At 36.6% G+C, this 17,089-nt stretch overlaps 1 protein-coding gene across 1 annotated transcript in view; it reads right to left on the reverse strand.

The window, feature by feature from the left end:
* Nucleotides 1-16,031: 16,031 nt before the first annotated feature.
* Nucleotides 16,032-17,089, reverse strand: part of LOC124971477 (heat shock factor protein 3-like) — a 56,586-nt gene continuing 55,528 nt past the window's right edge. Inside the window, exon 12 of the mRNA XM_047535239.1 lies at nt 16,032-16,360. Within this exon, the coding sequence (XP_047391195.1) occupies nt 16,032-16,360 (329 nt within the window). The remainder of the gene's footprint in view (nt 16,361-17,089) is intronic.

The raw sequence follows: 17,089 nt of genomic DNA on the forward strand, positions 1-17,089 counted from the left end.
AAGTAGGTATTTTTAGGACCAAATCTATTGATGAAATACACATGAAACTGGTTGGGGAAAAATTGGAAGCGGGAAAGTGGCATATCAACTAGGATATTGAAAACTTAATGCAATGTAGGCACATTGAAAGGATCCTAAAGAGGTCATATTCACCCATGGATTTCCAAGTTATGTTCTGGGGGATTTCTAGGGGTGCTTTAGGGGGGAAAAGGGCTAGAATGGAGAAGGGGGATTAGGTGACTGAATTTCATCCAGGAGTATGCTAGAGTCAACTTCAATTCTGAGAGATGATTGTGGGAATTTCTTTCCAACTTCATGTACAGTGACATCATGTTGACATCTTAAAATAGGTCATAGTAGGAGTATTTACATCATGAAAATCAGCAAATGGCACAAGCCAGGGATTTTTTTTTTCTTCAGAGTGTTGACAAATATTCAGTAGTGGAAACACTACTGGTTTCAACTCTCCACACTCACTTTAATCAGAGTAAATGACTTTATGTGCTTCAACTATTGGGATTCTAACATGTCATTTACCTAAAAGGAGTCTATGGGTTGGATGGTTTAAATGGTTTGAAGTCACAGAGATAGCTAACCCTTAAAGACTTGTTTGGTCTGACTTTTAAGGGTTATGGTATGAGAGTCCAGGTATGACACCTAATCAGTATTGAACAAATGCACACTTCAATGTTTTTGACACTATTCTAGGTACGGGGCTTATAGTAAATGAACGAAATAGTCACAGAGTTTACATTCTATTGGAATAGATATTAAGCAAACAAAAAAACATATATATGAAGAGGAAAAGTAATACAATTTTGATTATATACAATATGACTTAGGAAGTATCAGTAACATAAACACTGAATATTGCTGTCACCACCAAAATTATCTATAAATGATTTATGAAAAATAAATTGGGAGATTGGGAAAATAGCAAATGTGCATGAGTGTGTATTTGCAAGGTTGGGATTAATAGATGTGAGGGAGTACCTGAAAGTTAGGTTCTCATCCCAGCAACTCAGGAGGCTGAGGAAGGAGGATCACAAGTTCAAAGGCAGCATTGACAACTTAGTGAGGTCCTCAGAAACTCAGCAAACTCTGTCTGTAAATATAAAAATGGCTGGGGATGTGATTCAGTGGTTAAGTGCCCCTGGGTTCAATCCCCAGTAACAAAAACAAAAACAAAAACAAACAAAAAAAAAAAAAACTGCTGTCTTTGAACGTGGAGAAAAGGGAATGAACATATGCCAAAGAATGTGAATGACATCTAGAAGATAGGAAGGGCAAGGAAACTAACTTTCTTTCCCACACTAAAACAAAACCTCCAAAAGGGAACACAGTCCTGCTGCATCTGAATTTTAGCTCCATTGCATTCATGGAAAAATTCTAACCTCTGGAACTGTAAGATGGCAAATTGTTAGGTGTTTTATTCAATATTTTTTAGATTGTGTCTTATTATTATTAGGTTGACCTTTGACTCCTGGGCTCAAGTAATCCTCCTACCTCAGCCTCCCAAGTAGCTGAAAAACAGGCATGTGGCACATGACATGGCTTGCATTTTTGTTCTTTTAAGCCACTAAATTTGTGTTAATTTCCTATGACAGTAACATAAAACTAATACAGAGAATAATAAGGTGGCATGTACTCTTTGAGGAATTGATATTTGAACAGAAACCAGAATCAAGTAAGGGAGCAAGTTTGACAGATAATTGAGCGAAAATAATTCCAGGTATGGAGGATTACAAGCTCCAGCGTCCTGAGGAAGAAGCATACCTGGCATGCTCAAGGAGATGTGAGAAGATCAGAGTGAGTGAAGGGTAAATTTGGTAGATTATATGGGAAAAGAGATGAGTGAAAGTAGATAATGTGGGAACTTGCAGGCCATTTAAAGGATGGCCTTTTAGATTTTACAATGAGATACAAAATGATTAGAGGCATCTGGCCATGGAGATAGAGTGATCTTATTTGTATTTTAAAAGCATTTCTCTGAACTCTAGAGACTTCTATACTATAGAGGGGCAAGGAAGGAAGCAGGGAGACCAGTCTGGATGCTTTTATAACAAATAAGTGCAGATGCTTCCAAACTTACTATGGTTTTACTTATAATTTTCAACTTTAGGGTGGTATGAAAGTGATAAGCATTCAGTAGAAACGACACTTTGAATTTTGATCTTCCCTAGGATAGTGATTTGAGAAATGTAGTACAAAACTCTCTTGTGATGTTAGGCAGAGGAAGTGAGTCACAGTTACCAGTCAGTTATGTCAACACAGGAAAAAAAAAGTCAATACACAATGTACTGTGTTGCTAAGCTGTGATGTTAGGTGTAGCAAATGCATTTTTTACTTACATTATTTTCAACTCATGATAGATTTATCAGGATGTAACTCTATGGTAAGTCAAGGAACATCTTTAAATGCACAGTAGTGGCAATGAAATCAGCCGTGAATGAAGAAATGGGTTCTTATGGCACACTGCCTCACTGCCACCAATTCCAAACTCATATTGAATCAGAAAATCAGAACTTAGAAGACCCTTTGACCAATGAGCCCTACTTGGTCTCAGTTGTACAGAAAGGAAAAACTGAAGCCCAGAGAGAATAAAATTTGTTCAAGTATACACAGTGAAGAGGCAGGTCTAGAACGTTGACTACTTTTAAGTACATGCACACTGCCATTCATGATGCTCTAGCCTTTAATTGGGCAGGTTCTGTTCAATCGCCTTCAGAAATGTACATGGAAGAGGCTGCTTCTAGACTGGGCTGAGTAGAACTACTTTCCCCTTTTTAGGCCCCAGTTTTCCTGATCAGTATACTGAAACATCTAAAATATGCCTGAAAATCAAGACTGGATCCATTGTTACATCCATGCAGGCAAAATGGGTAATGAACAAAAAATGAAACAAGTGTATGGTTCCAGTCCTTCTTTTTGTTCATAAAACAGAAGTGGGACAGTTGGACAGTTGTGGTAACTGTGAGTGGGTGGATGTGATACATACACCACCCAAATTTCATCAGTTTCCTACTTCCACCCAGGCTGACCACTGACTTGAGAAGTTGAACAAAGGGCACTGATGTCCCAAAGTCTAGGAAGATCCAAAGCAGGCCAGGCCTGCCAGCCTTTTCCCTGGTCCCTCCTGAATGAACTTTCAGTTTCAGGTAACTTGACCAACAGGTCTGAGTTTTTACTCTGTGGAGGGTTTATGTTAGGTTCCTCACAGGAATTAACTAAGGAAGGTACTAATTTAATCACACTTTGAAAAGAGTTCAAGGCTTAAGGACTGCAGATAACTTCTCATGGCTTCAGAGCTAATTCAATGCAGAGCTGGAAATGTAACCTCTGTAGTTTGTAGTTCATGTTCTGACTACCACCATATAATACTGTCTCTTGTACAATACGTTTCATCTCTGTAATTCTGGGCCCAGCAAAGAGTGTGGCATGTGTCAGGAATGTGGTAACTGCTAGATTTAACCAAATTGAATGTAGAAGTTACTATGTTCGGAGATTAAAGTACTATAAAAAAACAGGGAGTGAAGTAATAAATTTCCCATAGGGTCAGAAAAAGCTTTGAGTATGAGATGGTGGCATTTGAAATACACTTTGAGAACTGAGTAGGTCATCTATAGGAAGCATTAGGGACAAATAAGGGTGCTACTTCAAGTTGAAGTTCAGAGTGAAACAGCCAACTTTTGTGTGGACAAATAACTTCTTTAGCACCTCTGGTATTTTTTTTTTCACTGTGGATTGAACCCAGGGGCGCTTAACCACTGAGTCACATTCCAGTCTTTTTTATTTTTATTTTGAGACAGGGTCTTGCTAAGTTGCTGAGGCTGGCCCTGAACTTGCTATCCTTCTGCCTCAGCCTCCTGAGTCACTGGGATTACAGGTGTGCGGCACCGCACCAGGCTAGCACTACCAGTCTTGACTAATCTGCCAGACTTCAGACCCACATGTAAGCAGCTATTATAGGTCAGGACAGGATTTGACCTGTGCTATACCCAAATCCATGCAATTGCAAATGATGTAATAAACATTCTATTAAATTGGGCATAAACTTTTATTCCATGAGCACATAAAATCTGAAATATTTCATGAAGTTGTGTCTATATTGGTAGGCAGAAACAAGTCAGTGTTCAAAGTTCTTTAAAAACAGGCAAGTTACTATAGAGTTACAAAAAGTAGATAAGTTGTTTCTCAGCACTAGGAGATGGGAGGAAAATGAGCACTCAATGCTAAAGTGAATAAGGTTTCTTTTATGGGTTGTGAAAATATTCTAAAATTGACTATGGTGATGGTTGCACAGCTCTATGAATATGTGAAAAACCACTGAATTGTATGTACACTTTAAACAGGTGAACTTTATGGTCTGTAAATTTTATCTCAATATAGATGTTAAAAATAAATAGTTTGGGAAGAATTTTTAATGTCCTAGAAAAAGTTAATGTTAAGTAATAAAGCAGACTATGAAATGACATATAAGCCATAACCCTAATTAGATTAAAAAGATGATGAACATGCAGGTGTTTCATTATTTTAAGTTTTCTGTATTTTTCCAAATGTTTTCCAATGATTATGTATTTCCTCTAACATCTTTTTGAACTTTTCTCTATATATATATGGAAAATGTTCATTAAATGCTAATACTTGTATTTAACTGGTAGGCCCAAGGTAATTTTTCTACTGTTACTTCTCACCATTTTGTGGATTTTCTACAATTAAAATATATTATTTTTAAAAATCAACAAAACTATTACAGTTGAAAATACCATAAAATACCCATCATACATTATAACATGTACAAATAAATGAAGATAATTGAAGCGAACTTGTAGAAAGTGAGCAATCATCAGAGGACAACTTGCACAAGAAATAATGTTTTTGGCTAGTAAACACATAACAATTTGCTAAACTTATAATAGACAAAAGATTAAAACTGGTGCTACTATTTTGGAAAGTATGTTGATATCAATATAAAAGTCATATTTACTAAGCAGCTGAAGTTAAGATATTATCCAACAGAAACAATTACATAAAAATAAAATGAAATACAAAAATTTTGTTGCATTATTTATTTTAATAGGGGAAATTAAAGGAAACCTAAATGTCTACCTGTAAAGGAGGGATTGTTTAAACAAATTTTACTTCATCAGTGTACTAAAGAATACTATGGAGCTATGAAAAAGAATGGGGGTGAAATTATGTGTATAGTCGGGCATGGTGGCATGCTCCTGCAATCTCAGCGACTCAGAGGCCAAGACAGGAGGATTACATATTCAAGACCTGCCTTAACAACTCAAGAGACTCGCAGGACATTAGCAAGACCCTGTCTCAAAATAAAAAATAAAAAGGACTGGGGATGTGGCTCAGTGGTATAGCACCCTGCGTTCAATCCTCAGTGATCTCAAAAATACATATATAAAAATAAAGAAACACCTAAAAGATTTTTTGTGTGTGTGACACTGGGTACCAAACCCAAGGCCTCACCTATACTAGGCCAGCACTGTACCACTGAACTACATCTCCAGGCCTCTCCGAGATATTTTTAAGTGAAGAAAGCAAATTTTAAAAGTGAATTATAGTTATTTTTGTTTTAAAATATAGGTTGATGTGTGTATAGTATTATGTGAAAGGCATAAGACAAATTGTTATCTATGGGGGACTAGCAGGATGATCATTTTTTTCTATTTATTTATTTATTTATTTATTTATTTTACTAGGGATTGAACCCAGGGGATCTTTACCACTGAGTTACATCCCCAGTCCTCTTTTCCTCTCTATTTTTGTTGGTTCACTATAGTGGTACATAGTGGTGGAATTTGTTGTTACACATTTGTACATATACACAATATAACAATGTCATTTGGCCAATTTCATTCCCCAGTATTTCCCCTTTCCCTCCTCTCCTCTCTCCCACTGATTACTTTCCTCTACTCTAATGATCTCCCTTTAATTTTCATTAGATCCCCCCAACTTTCTTTTACTTTCTCCTCTCTAGTTTCTACATATGAGAGAAAATACAATTTTTATTATAATTTTGAGATAGGGTCTTGCTAAGTTTCCCAGGGTAGTCTTGAATTCATGATCCTCCTGCCTCAGCCTCGTGGGTCTCTGGGATTATAGGTGTGGGTCATCACACCCAACAAGGATTGAGTTTTGATTCTAAATCTGCTATATATTAAGGTGTGAGATCTATAAATTAATTTGTTTTCTCATTTGAAACAGTATGCTAAAATTTTATATATATATATATATATATATATATATATATATATATTTCATAAAGTTTTGTTGAAAGTAAATGGAAAATGAGCAAACATGCCCAATATTGGTTATTCTGCTTTGCATTTTTCTTTTTTTTTTTTTTTTGTGGTTCTGGGGATTGAACCCAGGCCTTATGCATGTGAGACAAGCACTCTACCAACTGAGCTATATCCCCAACCTGCTAACTAACTATCCCCTTTCTAACTAATTATTTTCATGCAGTTTTTGACATCAGAAGAAAATGGTACAGAAGAAATTTGACAATCCACTTTCAGGTAATGGTTTAGTGACTTTGTCTTAAGAGCCAACAAGGTCAGGAGAAAATGAATAAAAGTTCCCTTTGAAGAGCAGGATATCTGGTAACCTGCAAAGGAGTTCTCTGGATGGGTAAAGTCTTCGATGTTTGTTCATGCTATTGAAAACGAAAGCATTTTTACCTGTATTATCCTAAACCTGACATTACTACTACAGTACTACTCTACTGTATAGATAAAATAGAGGTTCGGAAGTTGAGTAACTTGCCCAATATCACACATAATAGAACCAGGAATCTCACCCAGTTCTTTGTGATTCCAAATTCATGCTCTTTCATATTGCACAACACTATCCAGATTTAAGTGGAGAGTAAGTAAACTTTCCCTGGTGCAGTCCCTTGGTCTCTTGCACAGCCATGGCTTCTCAGACACGAAGACTGCTTTTTTGCTTTAGAGACAGGAAAGTGGAAGTGGAATCCCATTTCCTGGCTGAGCTAAAGTTATGAGTCCTGCTATAGGTCATGGGCTTTCACTGACCACAGAAGATGAAAACACTTTGAGTAAACTAAATTATTCTATCTCACTGGTTTGGGAGCAAAGCAGAAGTGGCAATAGCTGACAAAGCCCAGTTGGAACAGGGATGTTGAAATGTACACAAATAACATGTTTTTGTGGATGAGACCAATATAAATATTCTAAAATTATTCCTGCTCCTATGCATGTACATTTTGCTATCTCATACCTAACCTTGGAAGTAACATATGCTCTTCTTTTCTACCTCTTTTAAGTGCTGCTCTCTCCTCTTCCTTATCATCAAATTTCTGGTGTTCTGTGTAGCTAACAACTGGACTACTCGTTCCCATGGACTTAGAAATCTCCAATTTGAGTTTAAATTTATCCCAAACTCTATTTTGATAATCTTTTCTCAGTCCTCAAAATCCTTCACCAATTCTTCCTCATCATCTGGTTTTATTACCCAAGACCTTAAACCTGGACTAAATATGCCAGATATTCTGGTAAGGGAGCATTTAGAATTGGAAAACATAATTTCTTTCTAATTCTTACTGACTTAGACCTAGCTCCATGGAGTGGTATTGTGTATTTTTTTTTTATTGATTTGTCACAAGTGCCTAGAAATTTGCCTGCTCAAAACCTATAGAGAAGTCAATAAGTACTTATTACATGGGACAATGAATCTACATTCTAGAATCTTGTAGTTCATTTTCTACCTCTTTAGTGCTCAAATAGGAATCAGTCAGTCCTGTGAAGCTCAGAGGTTATATATTTCAAGGAATAAAACTCCACAATTTTTCCTGACAATCTTTTTTATTTTCTAAAATGGCTCAATGCTAGCAAGTGTGCTCTATAATTCATATACTTATTCATTCTCCTTCTGAGTGTCTGACCCTGAGCTGATATAAAAGTAAGCATGAAATATTCCTGCTTTCAGGAAACGCAGAATCCAGAGTACACACAGCAACTAACCAGACTTGTAGGTTGTATATTAATGTCATGCAATATATATAAAGTAGTTCAGAAACATCAAGTAGAGAAATATCATTTTTAATTCTGTTATTAGAGCTGGGTGCAGTGGTGCCTACCTATCACCTCAGTGACTCCAAGGGCTGAGACAGAAGGATCACAAGTTTAAGGATAGCCTCAGCAACGTAGTAAGGTTCTAAGCAACTTAGAGATCCCTCGTCATAAAATTTAAAAACCAAAGAGCTGGGGTTGTACATCAATGTTAAAACACCCATGGGTTCAATCCCCAGTGCCAAAAAAAATTCTGTTATTAGAAAAGAAATCCCAGCACTAGATATATTTTCAGTAGCATCTTAAGTCCATTAAAATATTAGCAGAGAAGTTAGGTGCCTCTTGGCCTAGCTTCCAAGATTTATAGACTTTAGCAAAGTTGCTCACTTCACTTAACATCCCATCACCATTCTTTTCTTCTTTAACATATAATTCCAGTTCCATTAACCTTAGTTCACAAATCATGTGTCATGGCCTTGAGAACCTCTTGAGAGTACTTCCTAGATTTTCTTCCTAATGACTGTATTCTAATAAGCTGATAGTCAACCCTATGACTGAGGAATTGGGAAATTCAACCACGCCCAGAGGGTATGCTGACTGAGATGGAAAAATGGCTTCAACGACTTATCAGTGAAATCAGTCCTCCACTCCCATGGAACATGGAGCAACTAGGGCGGTATAGTAACAGGGTGAAATTGAGGATCAAAGAGGGCAGGCAGAGAGAAAAAAATTAAGACAGACTTAAGAGGAACCACCACTTGCCCCCATTATTGACTTGGTTACTATCATCTAGATGAAGAGTGGTGATATTAAATTTATTATTTTTATTGTTTGTAAGGTTGTTCCTGGCTGGCAGTACTGAGGATGAAACATGAATAGGTATACATAAAGGCTCAGCTATCTGTGGCAAACTGGCTGTGGAACTGCAATGATGCTGAGCTACATAAGGAGGTAGAAACTGCAACAAGAGATGCTGCTTTTTTCAATATACATGGATTACACAACTCAAATGCAGTTAGCTCTTGTCCATCATCACTTTGGATGCCATCACAAGGAAAAATTTTCTCAAAGCCTAGAGTTAATGATACTTCCATCTGGCTATCTTCCTTTAATTGCTATAATCTCTCAAAGTGAGAGTTAGACATTATTGAAAAGTTAAAAAAATAGCTTTTTCAAGAACACTTCATTTTTTCAAAGGTTTGAGAAACACCTTATATCTTTTAGACACTAGGAAGAAAATATCTATTTCTCATGATATGTTGGGGCACATGTCTGTGCTATTTCTGGATGAAAGAGCTTCAAGGGTTGGTTTGGTTCCAAATACTTCAGCAGAGGTTCTCAACTTTATAGATCCAAACAATCACTATTATCAACTCTGATGGATAATGTCAAATTAATCATAGAACATAAAGCAGTGTCTCTCAGTCTTGGATACATTTAGAATTATCTGGAGAACATTTAAAAATCCTGATGTCCAAATATTACCTCAGACAGATTAAACTGAAATCTTTAGACAGTCCCAGACATCAGTATTTTGTCAAGTTCTCCAACTGATTCCAATGTGCAGACAAGATTGAGAATTGCAGCATTTATCACTGCATACATCTAAATGTCATTTGAGGTACTGTAATGAGATATATCCCTAGTAAGATTTCCGAAGATTATTATTATCCCTTTCCTTCCCTCTTTTTCATATGGACATACAAAAGAAGTCAAAGTAAGTACTGTCTTTGTTGAGCATGTGATCAAACTGAAATGTGGTGGTCAGGGACTCACCAGCCATGGGAAGAATTCTTATAATTTGAGAAAGTGCCTAAGTGAGATAAAGCGTAAGAGGAGTAAATGTTCTCCCACCATGGCAGGCCCTATTACTAATATTCAGTCAGAAAAGGTATAATACCATATTGATTCTTTGGTACTTTTATTATTTCCTTCTTTGACTTATTATTTTGTGGAAGGCAATGTTTCTTAAATTTTTTGTGGGGAGGGTACTGGGGATTAAACCCAGGGTGCTTAATCACTAAGCCTCATTCCCAGCCCTTTTTATATATTTTATTTAGAGATAGCAAGGCCCTAAGCAACTTAGTGAGACCCTAAGTTTTTGAGGCTGACTTTGAACTCTCGATCCTCCTGCCTCAACCTCCCGGGCCACTGGGTCTTTTTTTTCCTGGGGTGCTGGGGATTGAACCCAGGGCGTTGTGCATGTGAGCAAAGCACTCTTCCAACTGAGCTATATCCCCAGTTCTTAAAATTTTAATAAATTCATTTCCTAGTTAATTTTGCTGGAATATATATGTTATAAATCAAACTAAGTATTTATTAGGTTAAGATTAAAAGCCATTGTATTGGTACCAAAATAGAAAGGTGGATCAATGGTACAGAATAGAGGACACGAACACAAACTCAAATAAATACAATTTTCTCATACTAGACAAAGGGGCCAAAAATATGCAATGGAGAAAAGATAGCCTCTTCAACAAATGGTGCTGGGAGAATTGGAAATCCATATGCAACACAATGAAACTAAACCCATATCTCTCACCATGCACGAAACTAAACTCAAAATGGATTAAGGACCTCGGAATCAGACCAGAGACCCTGCATCTTATAGAAGAAAAAGTAGGTCCAGAGCTTCAACATGTCGGCTTAGGACCAGACTTCCTCAACAGGACCCCCATAGCACAAGAAATAAAAGCAAGAATCAATAACTGGGATAGATTCAAACTAAAAAGCTTTCTCTCAGCAAAGGAAACTATCAGCAATGCGAAGAAAGAGCCTACAGAGTGGGAGAAAATCTTTGCCAATCATACTTCAGATAGAGCACTAATCTCCAGAATCTATAAAGAACTCAAAAAACTCTACACCAAGAATGCAAATAATCCAATCGACAAATGGGCTAAGGAAATGAATAAACACTTCACAGAAGATCTACAAGCAATCAACAAACGTATGGAAAAATGTTCAACATCTCTAGTAATAAGAGAAATGCAAATCAAAACCACCCTAAGATTCTATCTCACCCCAATTAGAATGGCGATTATCAAGAATACAAGCAACAACAGGTGTTGGCGAGGATGTGGGGAGAAAGGAACACTCATACATTGCTGGTGGGGCTGCAAATTAGTGCAGCCACTCTGGAAAGCAGTGTGGAGACTCCTTAGAAAACTTGGAATGGAACCACCATTTGACCCAGCTATCCCACTCCTTGGCCTATACCCAAAGAACTTAAAATCAGCATATTACAGAGATACAGCCACATCAATGTTCATAGCTGCTCAGTTCACAATAGCCAGATTGTGGAACCAACCTAGATGTCCTTCAATTGATGAATGGATAAAGAAAATGTGGTATATATATACAACGGAATATTACTCAGTCATAAAGAATGATAAAATTATGGCATTTGCAGGCAAATGGATGAAATTGGAGAACATCATGCTAAGTGAGATAAGCCAATCTCAAAAAACCAAAGGACGAATGATATCGCTAATAAGTGGATGATGACACATAATGGGGGGTGGGAGGGGTTAGTGTTAGGGTTAGAGTTAGGGTTAGGGAGGGGGGCAAGAATGGAGGAAGGAAGGACTGTATAGAGGGAAAAGAGGGGTGGGAGGGGTGGGGGGAAAGGGAAAAAATAACAGAATGAATCAAACAGCATTACCCTATGTAAATTTATGATTACACAAATGGTATGCCTTTACGCCATGTACAGAGAAACAACATGTATCCATTTGTTTACAATAAGATAATAAAAAAAAAAGATTAAAAGCCATTAGACTACCAGACTTCTGGCAATATTCAGATTGTGTTCCCATTGTGTAGGTCAGCACAGCAGTATTGGAGAAATACAAAGACATTTAAGGAAAAAAATGATTAATGGAATGCAGAAAAAAAGAAAGAACATGAAATGGTGAATAGCATTATTTTTTTCTTTATTGGTACTAGAGGTTGAACCCAGGGCCTGTCACTGCTAGGCAACACTGACCAACTCAGTTACATCTCCAGTGCTTTTTTAGACAAGATCTCCCAAGTAACTGGGATTACAAGTGTGTGCCACCCTCATACCCAATAGTTAATAGCATTTTTTAAGAGGGTACCATGAATTGAACCCAGGGGTGCTTAACCACTGAATCACATCACCAGTCCTTTTTATTTTTTTATTTGAGACAGGGTCTCGCTGAGTTGCTTAGGGCCTTGCTAAATTGCCGAGGCTGGCTTTGAACTTGGGATCCTCCTGCCTCAGCCTCCAGAGACACTGGGATTACAGGTATGCACCACTGCACCCGACTTAATTTCTAATAGCATGTTGACAATAAAAAAAAAAGGTGGTGGATGACTTCCAAAATGAAATGGGATATGTTCAGGTTCCCTGAAAGTAGAATGGCCTCTAGCTTTAATTCAAGAACTTGCCTCAGGCATATTTCTTGGTTTTAAGTGGAACAATCTAAACTTAGAACTTAGAACATCCTCCTTAGAACTTTGATTGAATGTTGAGGTAATTATTTGTTCCAAGATTTCACAGTTCTTCCCAAGCACTATGAAATGGCTCTTTCTATTCAAGGGATAGCCTGACTGACCACCTATTCATCTGTCATTTAACAAATATATTGTGGCACTACATTCTAGGAATCAATGACATAGGGCAAATAAGACAACAATATTCTGATCTTGCAACTTGGAGTTCAGATAAGAAGAATGGACTACAAAAAGTTAAAAAAAATCTCCTTTCCATTTTATCTCTTAGAACATAATGGAATTACCTATTTGTGTGATGATTACGACTCCCCAAAGAGACTAAGATTGATGGGGGCTGGCACTCTTATCATTCCACTGTTTTACCTCTAGATCTTGGCACAAAATAGGCACTCGATAAATATTAAAAGGATTCAGAGCAATAGAAAAGCAAGTGCTTATTCACCACCTTTTTAATTGATGAATTTTACTACTTTGTTCATTCTACTTAGTGTCTTTGACACAAGAATCAACTAGTCAGGAAAGATTTATCTTTGCCCAAGATCTTGTCTTAAGAAAGATACTTAAGAAAAGGGAAGTGAGTTTCCTCCACTGTTCTAAAATCACAACTACCAACAATCGTTTTTGAAAGACAATGCCCTAAACATAGGCAAAGTAAAAGTGTTAAGTCATTTGAAAGCTTTCCATTGTATGAGATGAGCACTTTCATAATTTCAAATTCTAGGTGCATCTGTTAGTACCTTCCAAGTCTTCATTAAGAAAGCACGTGCTTGAGCTGGGGCTGTGGCTCAGTGGTAGAGAGCTTGCTTAGCATGTGCAAGGCACTGGGTTTGATTCTCAGCCTGAATAATTTAGTGAGATCCTGTCTCAAATAATAAAGTAATAAAAGGCTGGGGATGTAGCTCAGGGGTAAAGTATCACTGGGTTCAATCCCCAGTGCCACCAAAGGAGAAAATAAGTTAATATTAAATATACTTCATTATATATTTCACAATGGGTATGTTATTTCTAATTTAGGGGAAGCTAGAGCTCTGTACATAACTTGGGTTTTTTTCCAATGTAACAATTTACCCTTTGTCAGACATGAGCCCTGATAGGAATGTCACGAAAGCAGCTGAGTACTTGCCTGGTTTAGAAGGAAACTTGATTCTTTGAGAATGGAAGTAAAACCTACATACTTGAAACCTAGTGATCTTGCACCAGAACAATTTACCAAGATTACTTTATGATGGCCGTAGCACTCAGCATAGTGATTCTTTTTCTTCTGTAGGCTGTCCAAAGGAAAGTGATGATAGGTTCAGAAAAAAAAAATCTTACCAAATCAAAATAAGCCCAGGGTCAATATTCACTTGGTAAACATTAAGACCCCTTAGTCATTTAGTCTTTTGTGTAATGCTAGTAGCAAAATATGTTGGCAATTTCATTACCTATTTAGTATGGGCTATAGGTCCTGAGGAAAACTGAACATTATTTTTGATAGATTTAAAATGTTAGATTCTTACAACTATCCAATCTACAACCAGATTATTAAAAGCATGCCAATTTATTTCATTTTGCTCCTCATAGTTTTTATCTGCTTATTATTGCTGATCAGATTGAAATATAAAATACTGAACCATGGATTTGGAGATGATGCCTCATACTCACTCTCACCCCTTTCTTCCTATTTGTAACCCATGCTCTATTTTCCTCATGCTTCTTTGTGACACATGTGGCTCTGTGCTGTTTTTGTTTTGCATAGAACCATACAACTGAAGGGAACTCAAGTCTAGGATATTTTTTGAATTGGAAAATGGTGCAAAAAAGTATATGTGTGTTTCACACAGTCTCATACCTATATCCAATTTAGAAGCTGCATTTCTATGTCATAGAGTCCAATCTTCCCCAAAGAACACAATATGAAACACATAGTCGGTTCTTTATTAACTTTATGTAACATGTAAAGTAACATTATAACAACAATAAGTTTTTTTTTCAAGTTTAGTATGCTAAGTTCACACCTGCATATCAAAAGCTCAGTCCTGAATAAAATGAAGCCTGGACTTCAGAATTTTAGAGACTGTATAAACCCTTAAAATGTACATGCTCTTTTTTAAGAGTTATTGGCTGAAACAATGACAAAATTCTTCCTTTCCTTTGCAGTTGACTTCATTGGAGAAGTTCTGGATGCACATGTGAAGTTTTGTGAAATAAAAGGAGCATAAAATAAGTAAATTTGTAGAAACCATTTAGCAGTTGAGAGTTAAAGAGTAGGAAGATGGCACAAATTGACCTCTTCAAAAATTTAGCTTGAGCCAGGCATGGTGGTACAGGCCTGTAATCCCAGCAACTCAGGAGAACGGAGGCAGGAAGATTGCAAGTTTGAGGCCAGCCTCAGAAACTTGGTGAGATCCTGTCTCAAAATTTAGAAAAAATAAATGAAAAGGGCTGGGGGTGTAGCTCAGTGGTTAAGCACCCCTGGGTTCAATCCCCAGTACCACACACATGCACAAATTAACTTGAATATTTTGTATTCATTTCAAAACCTGGAAAATCTTGCAGTTTTATAACACATGTTTTATAGTGTTTCCTCTACTTAACAGATGATTTACAGTACAAGTGTTGTGGTGCCCACTGGTTGATCAAATATGAATCCTGCTATAGTAAAAGTTTGCATGAAACTGCTCCAGGTTGAAAACCATCATGACATTCCTGAAGCATAATCAATTATAAAATAAGTATACACATGCCAGCATATACTTTAAGCAACTAAAAAATGGATACAGAAATAGGAGATAAAGTTGAGAAATGTTTGACTGTGAATGTGGCACATTAATTTTTAAAAGGTAAATCATTTTTGTGTTTCCTCATATTTGGGGTAAAAAAACATGGCTAGAATGTGCCTCAGTTCTTTCACAAGGTTTTAGATGAGATTCAAAGCATTGGGTAAAAGGAGTCTTTTGATTAGTGCAATAGATGATTACTGGTATATAAAAATACCATTTTATGCTGAAAATTCAATTTTCCGTAGGAAATAAAAATTACATAAATAATTAAACTAAAATAGAAAAACTGTAAAATAAATGTAACTTCAAAATCAAGGAAAAATTTTAGTCCCATCCTTTTTAGAATTCACAAAAATACCTTGCCTTTCAAAATATTTGTCTCAAGAATCCCTGGAATGGCATTGTTTGGTTGCTATCAGTAGAAACTAGCTACATGGATTTGCTATTTGCTTTAAAAACTGTCATCCTTTGCAGGACGCAAATAAGGTATTAGAATAATGTTGATTTACATTTTAAAAAAACTATACCCCCCAACTTCAATGTGTTCTCTATTTTTTTGTGTGTGTGGTTTGAATTTCATCCCAGTTGTGAAAAGTTGCTTGGGTACCAGGAAGCAACAATTTTAACTGTATTTTTAAATTATAGAGATTAAGAAATGAAGGGGCATATACTAGATAACCAAAGGTATTTGAGTTATTGCCTGTTTTCCAGCAGGAAACTAGATTGGGGGAAGCTCAAAATAAATTCAAGTAGAAGGCTCAACTTTGATGGATTCATCAACAAAATTGGTAACAGGGCTCAGAAAAAGCAAAGGGAATAGCTTAGATTCTCCATTTGTTTCCACACATAACTGGGGCACAGAGTTTTCAATAGGATTTACAACATCTTCTGGAGATGAAACATTCAGGGCTATATAATCATGGTCATTGAAATCTGGTAAGACCAACGATGGGTTCTTCAGATCATTCAAAAGAAGGTCATTAGAATCTTGAAGTCTTTCTCCAAAATCGTTTTCCGGCACCTCATCTAACAGGGAAAGCAGGGTGTATTTCTTGTATTCTACCACCTGCTTGTCTGTGGAGAGACAATGTTTTGGTACACCATTATGGGAAGAAAGAGGGTAAGACAAAATATAATCAAGTCTTACACTGATAAATGCATCACAGAACATGGAGTTATTCTCCCACTCTTCTGAGTCACACTCTCCAAAATGTTTATTGGAGGGGCATCTTAAGCAAGAATAATGTACTCTTGCCTCTAGTCCTAGAACCTAATACTAGCTTTCCTAATATACCTACTATTTCAATCTTTTGATGATTCTGTAAGAGAAGAATGTGATGTAATTTTTTCAAAATCTGTGTTTGGATTTAGGAATATCACTAACTACTACAATACAGATCTTTGTAGGATGTACTTCCTCTAAAATCTAAGGCTAACTGTAGAGAACTAGGCTTAGTACCAAAAAAAGGACCTACATTTTAAGAAAGAACTTCTTTGGATGTCATGTGAAAAACCCAAATTCATTACAGCACATCCATTCGGACATTACAGTACATGGTTTTAGAGACATCAAAATACATTGTCCTTTAAGTTTACATAGTAGTTTTCAGGGCTCTTTCATATATATTATCTCATTTGATATTCATAAAAATTTATAAATCAAAAAAGCAATTATCATTATCTTAATTTACACAAGAGTAAACATGGGTTTACAGAGGTTAAATGACTTGCTAAAGGTCATCTAGATAGTAAGTTTTAGGGCCAGACTACAACATACATCTGATCCCTCTACAAATATTCATT

This window comes from Sciurus carolinensis, chromosome X, assembly GCF_902686445.1.
Source record: "Sciurus carolinensis chromosome X, mSciCar1.2, whole genome shotgun sequence".
Classification (NCBI taxonomy): Eukaryota; Metazoa; Chordata; class Mammalia; order Rodentia; family Sciuridae; genus Sciurus; species Sciurus carolinensis.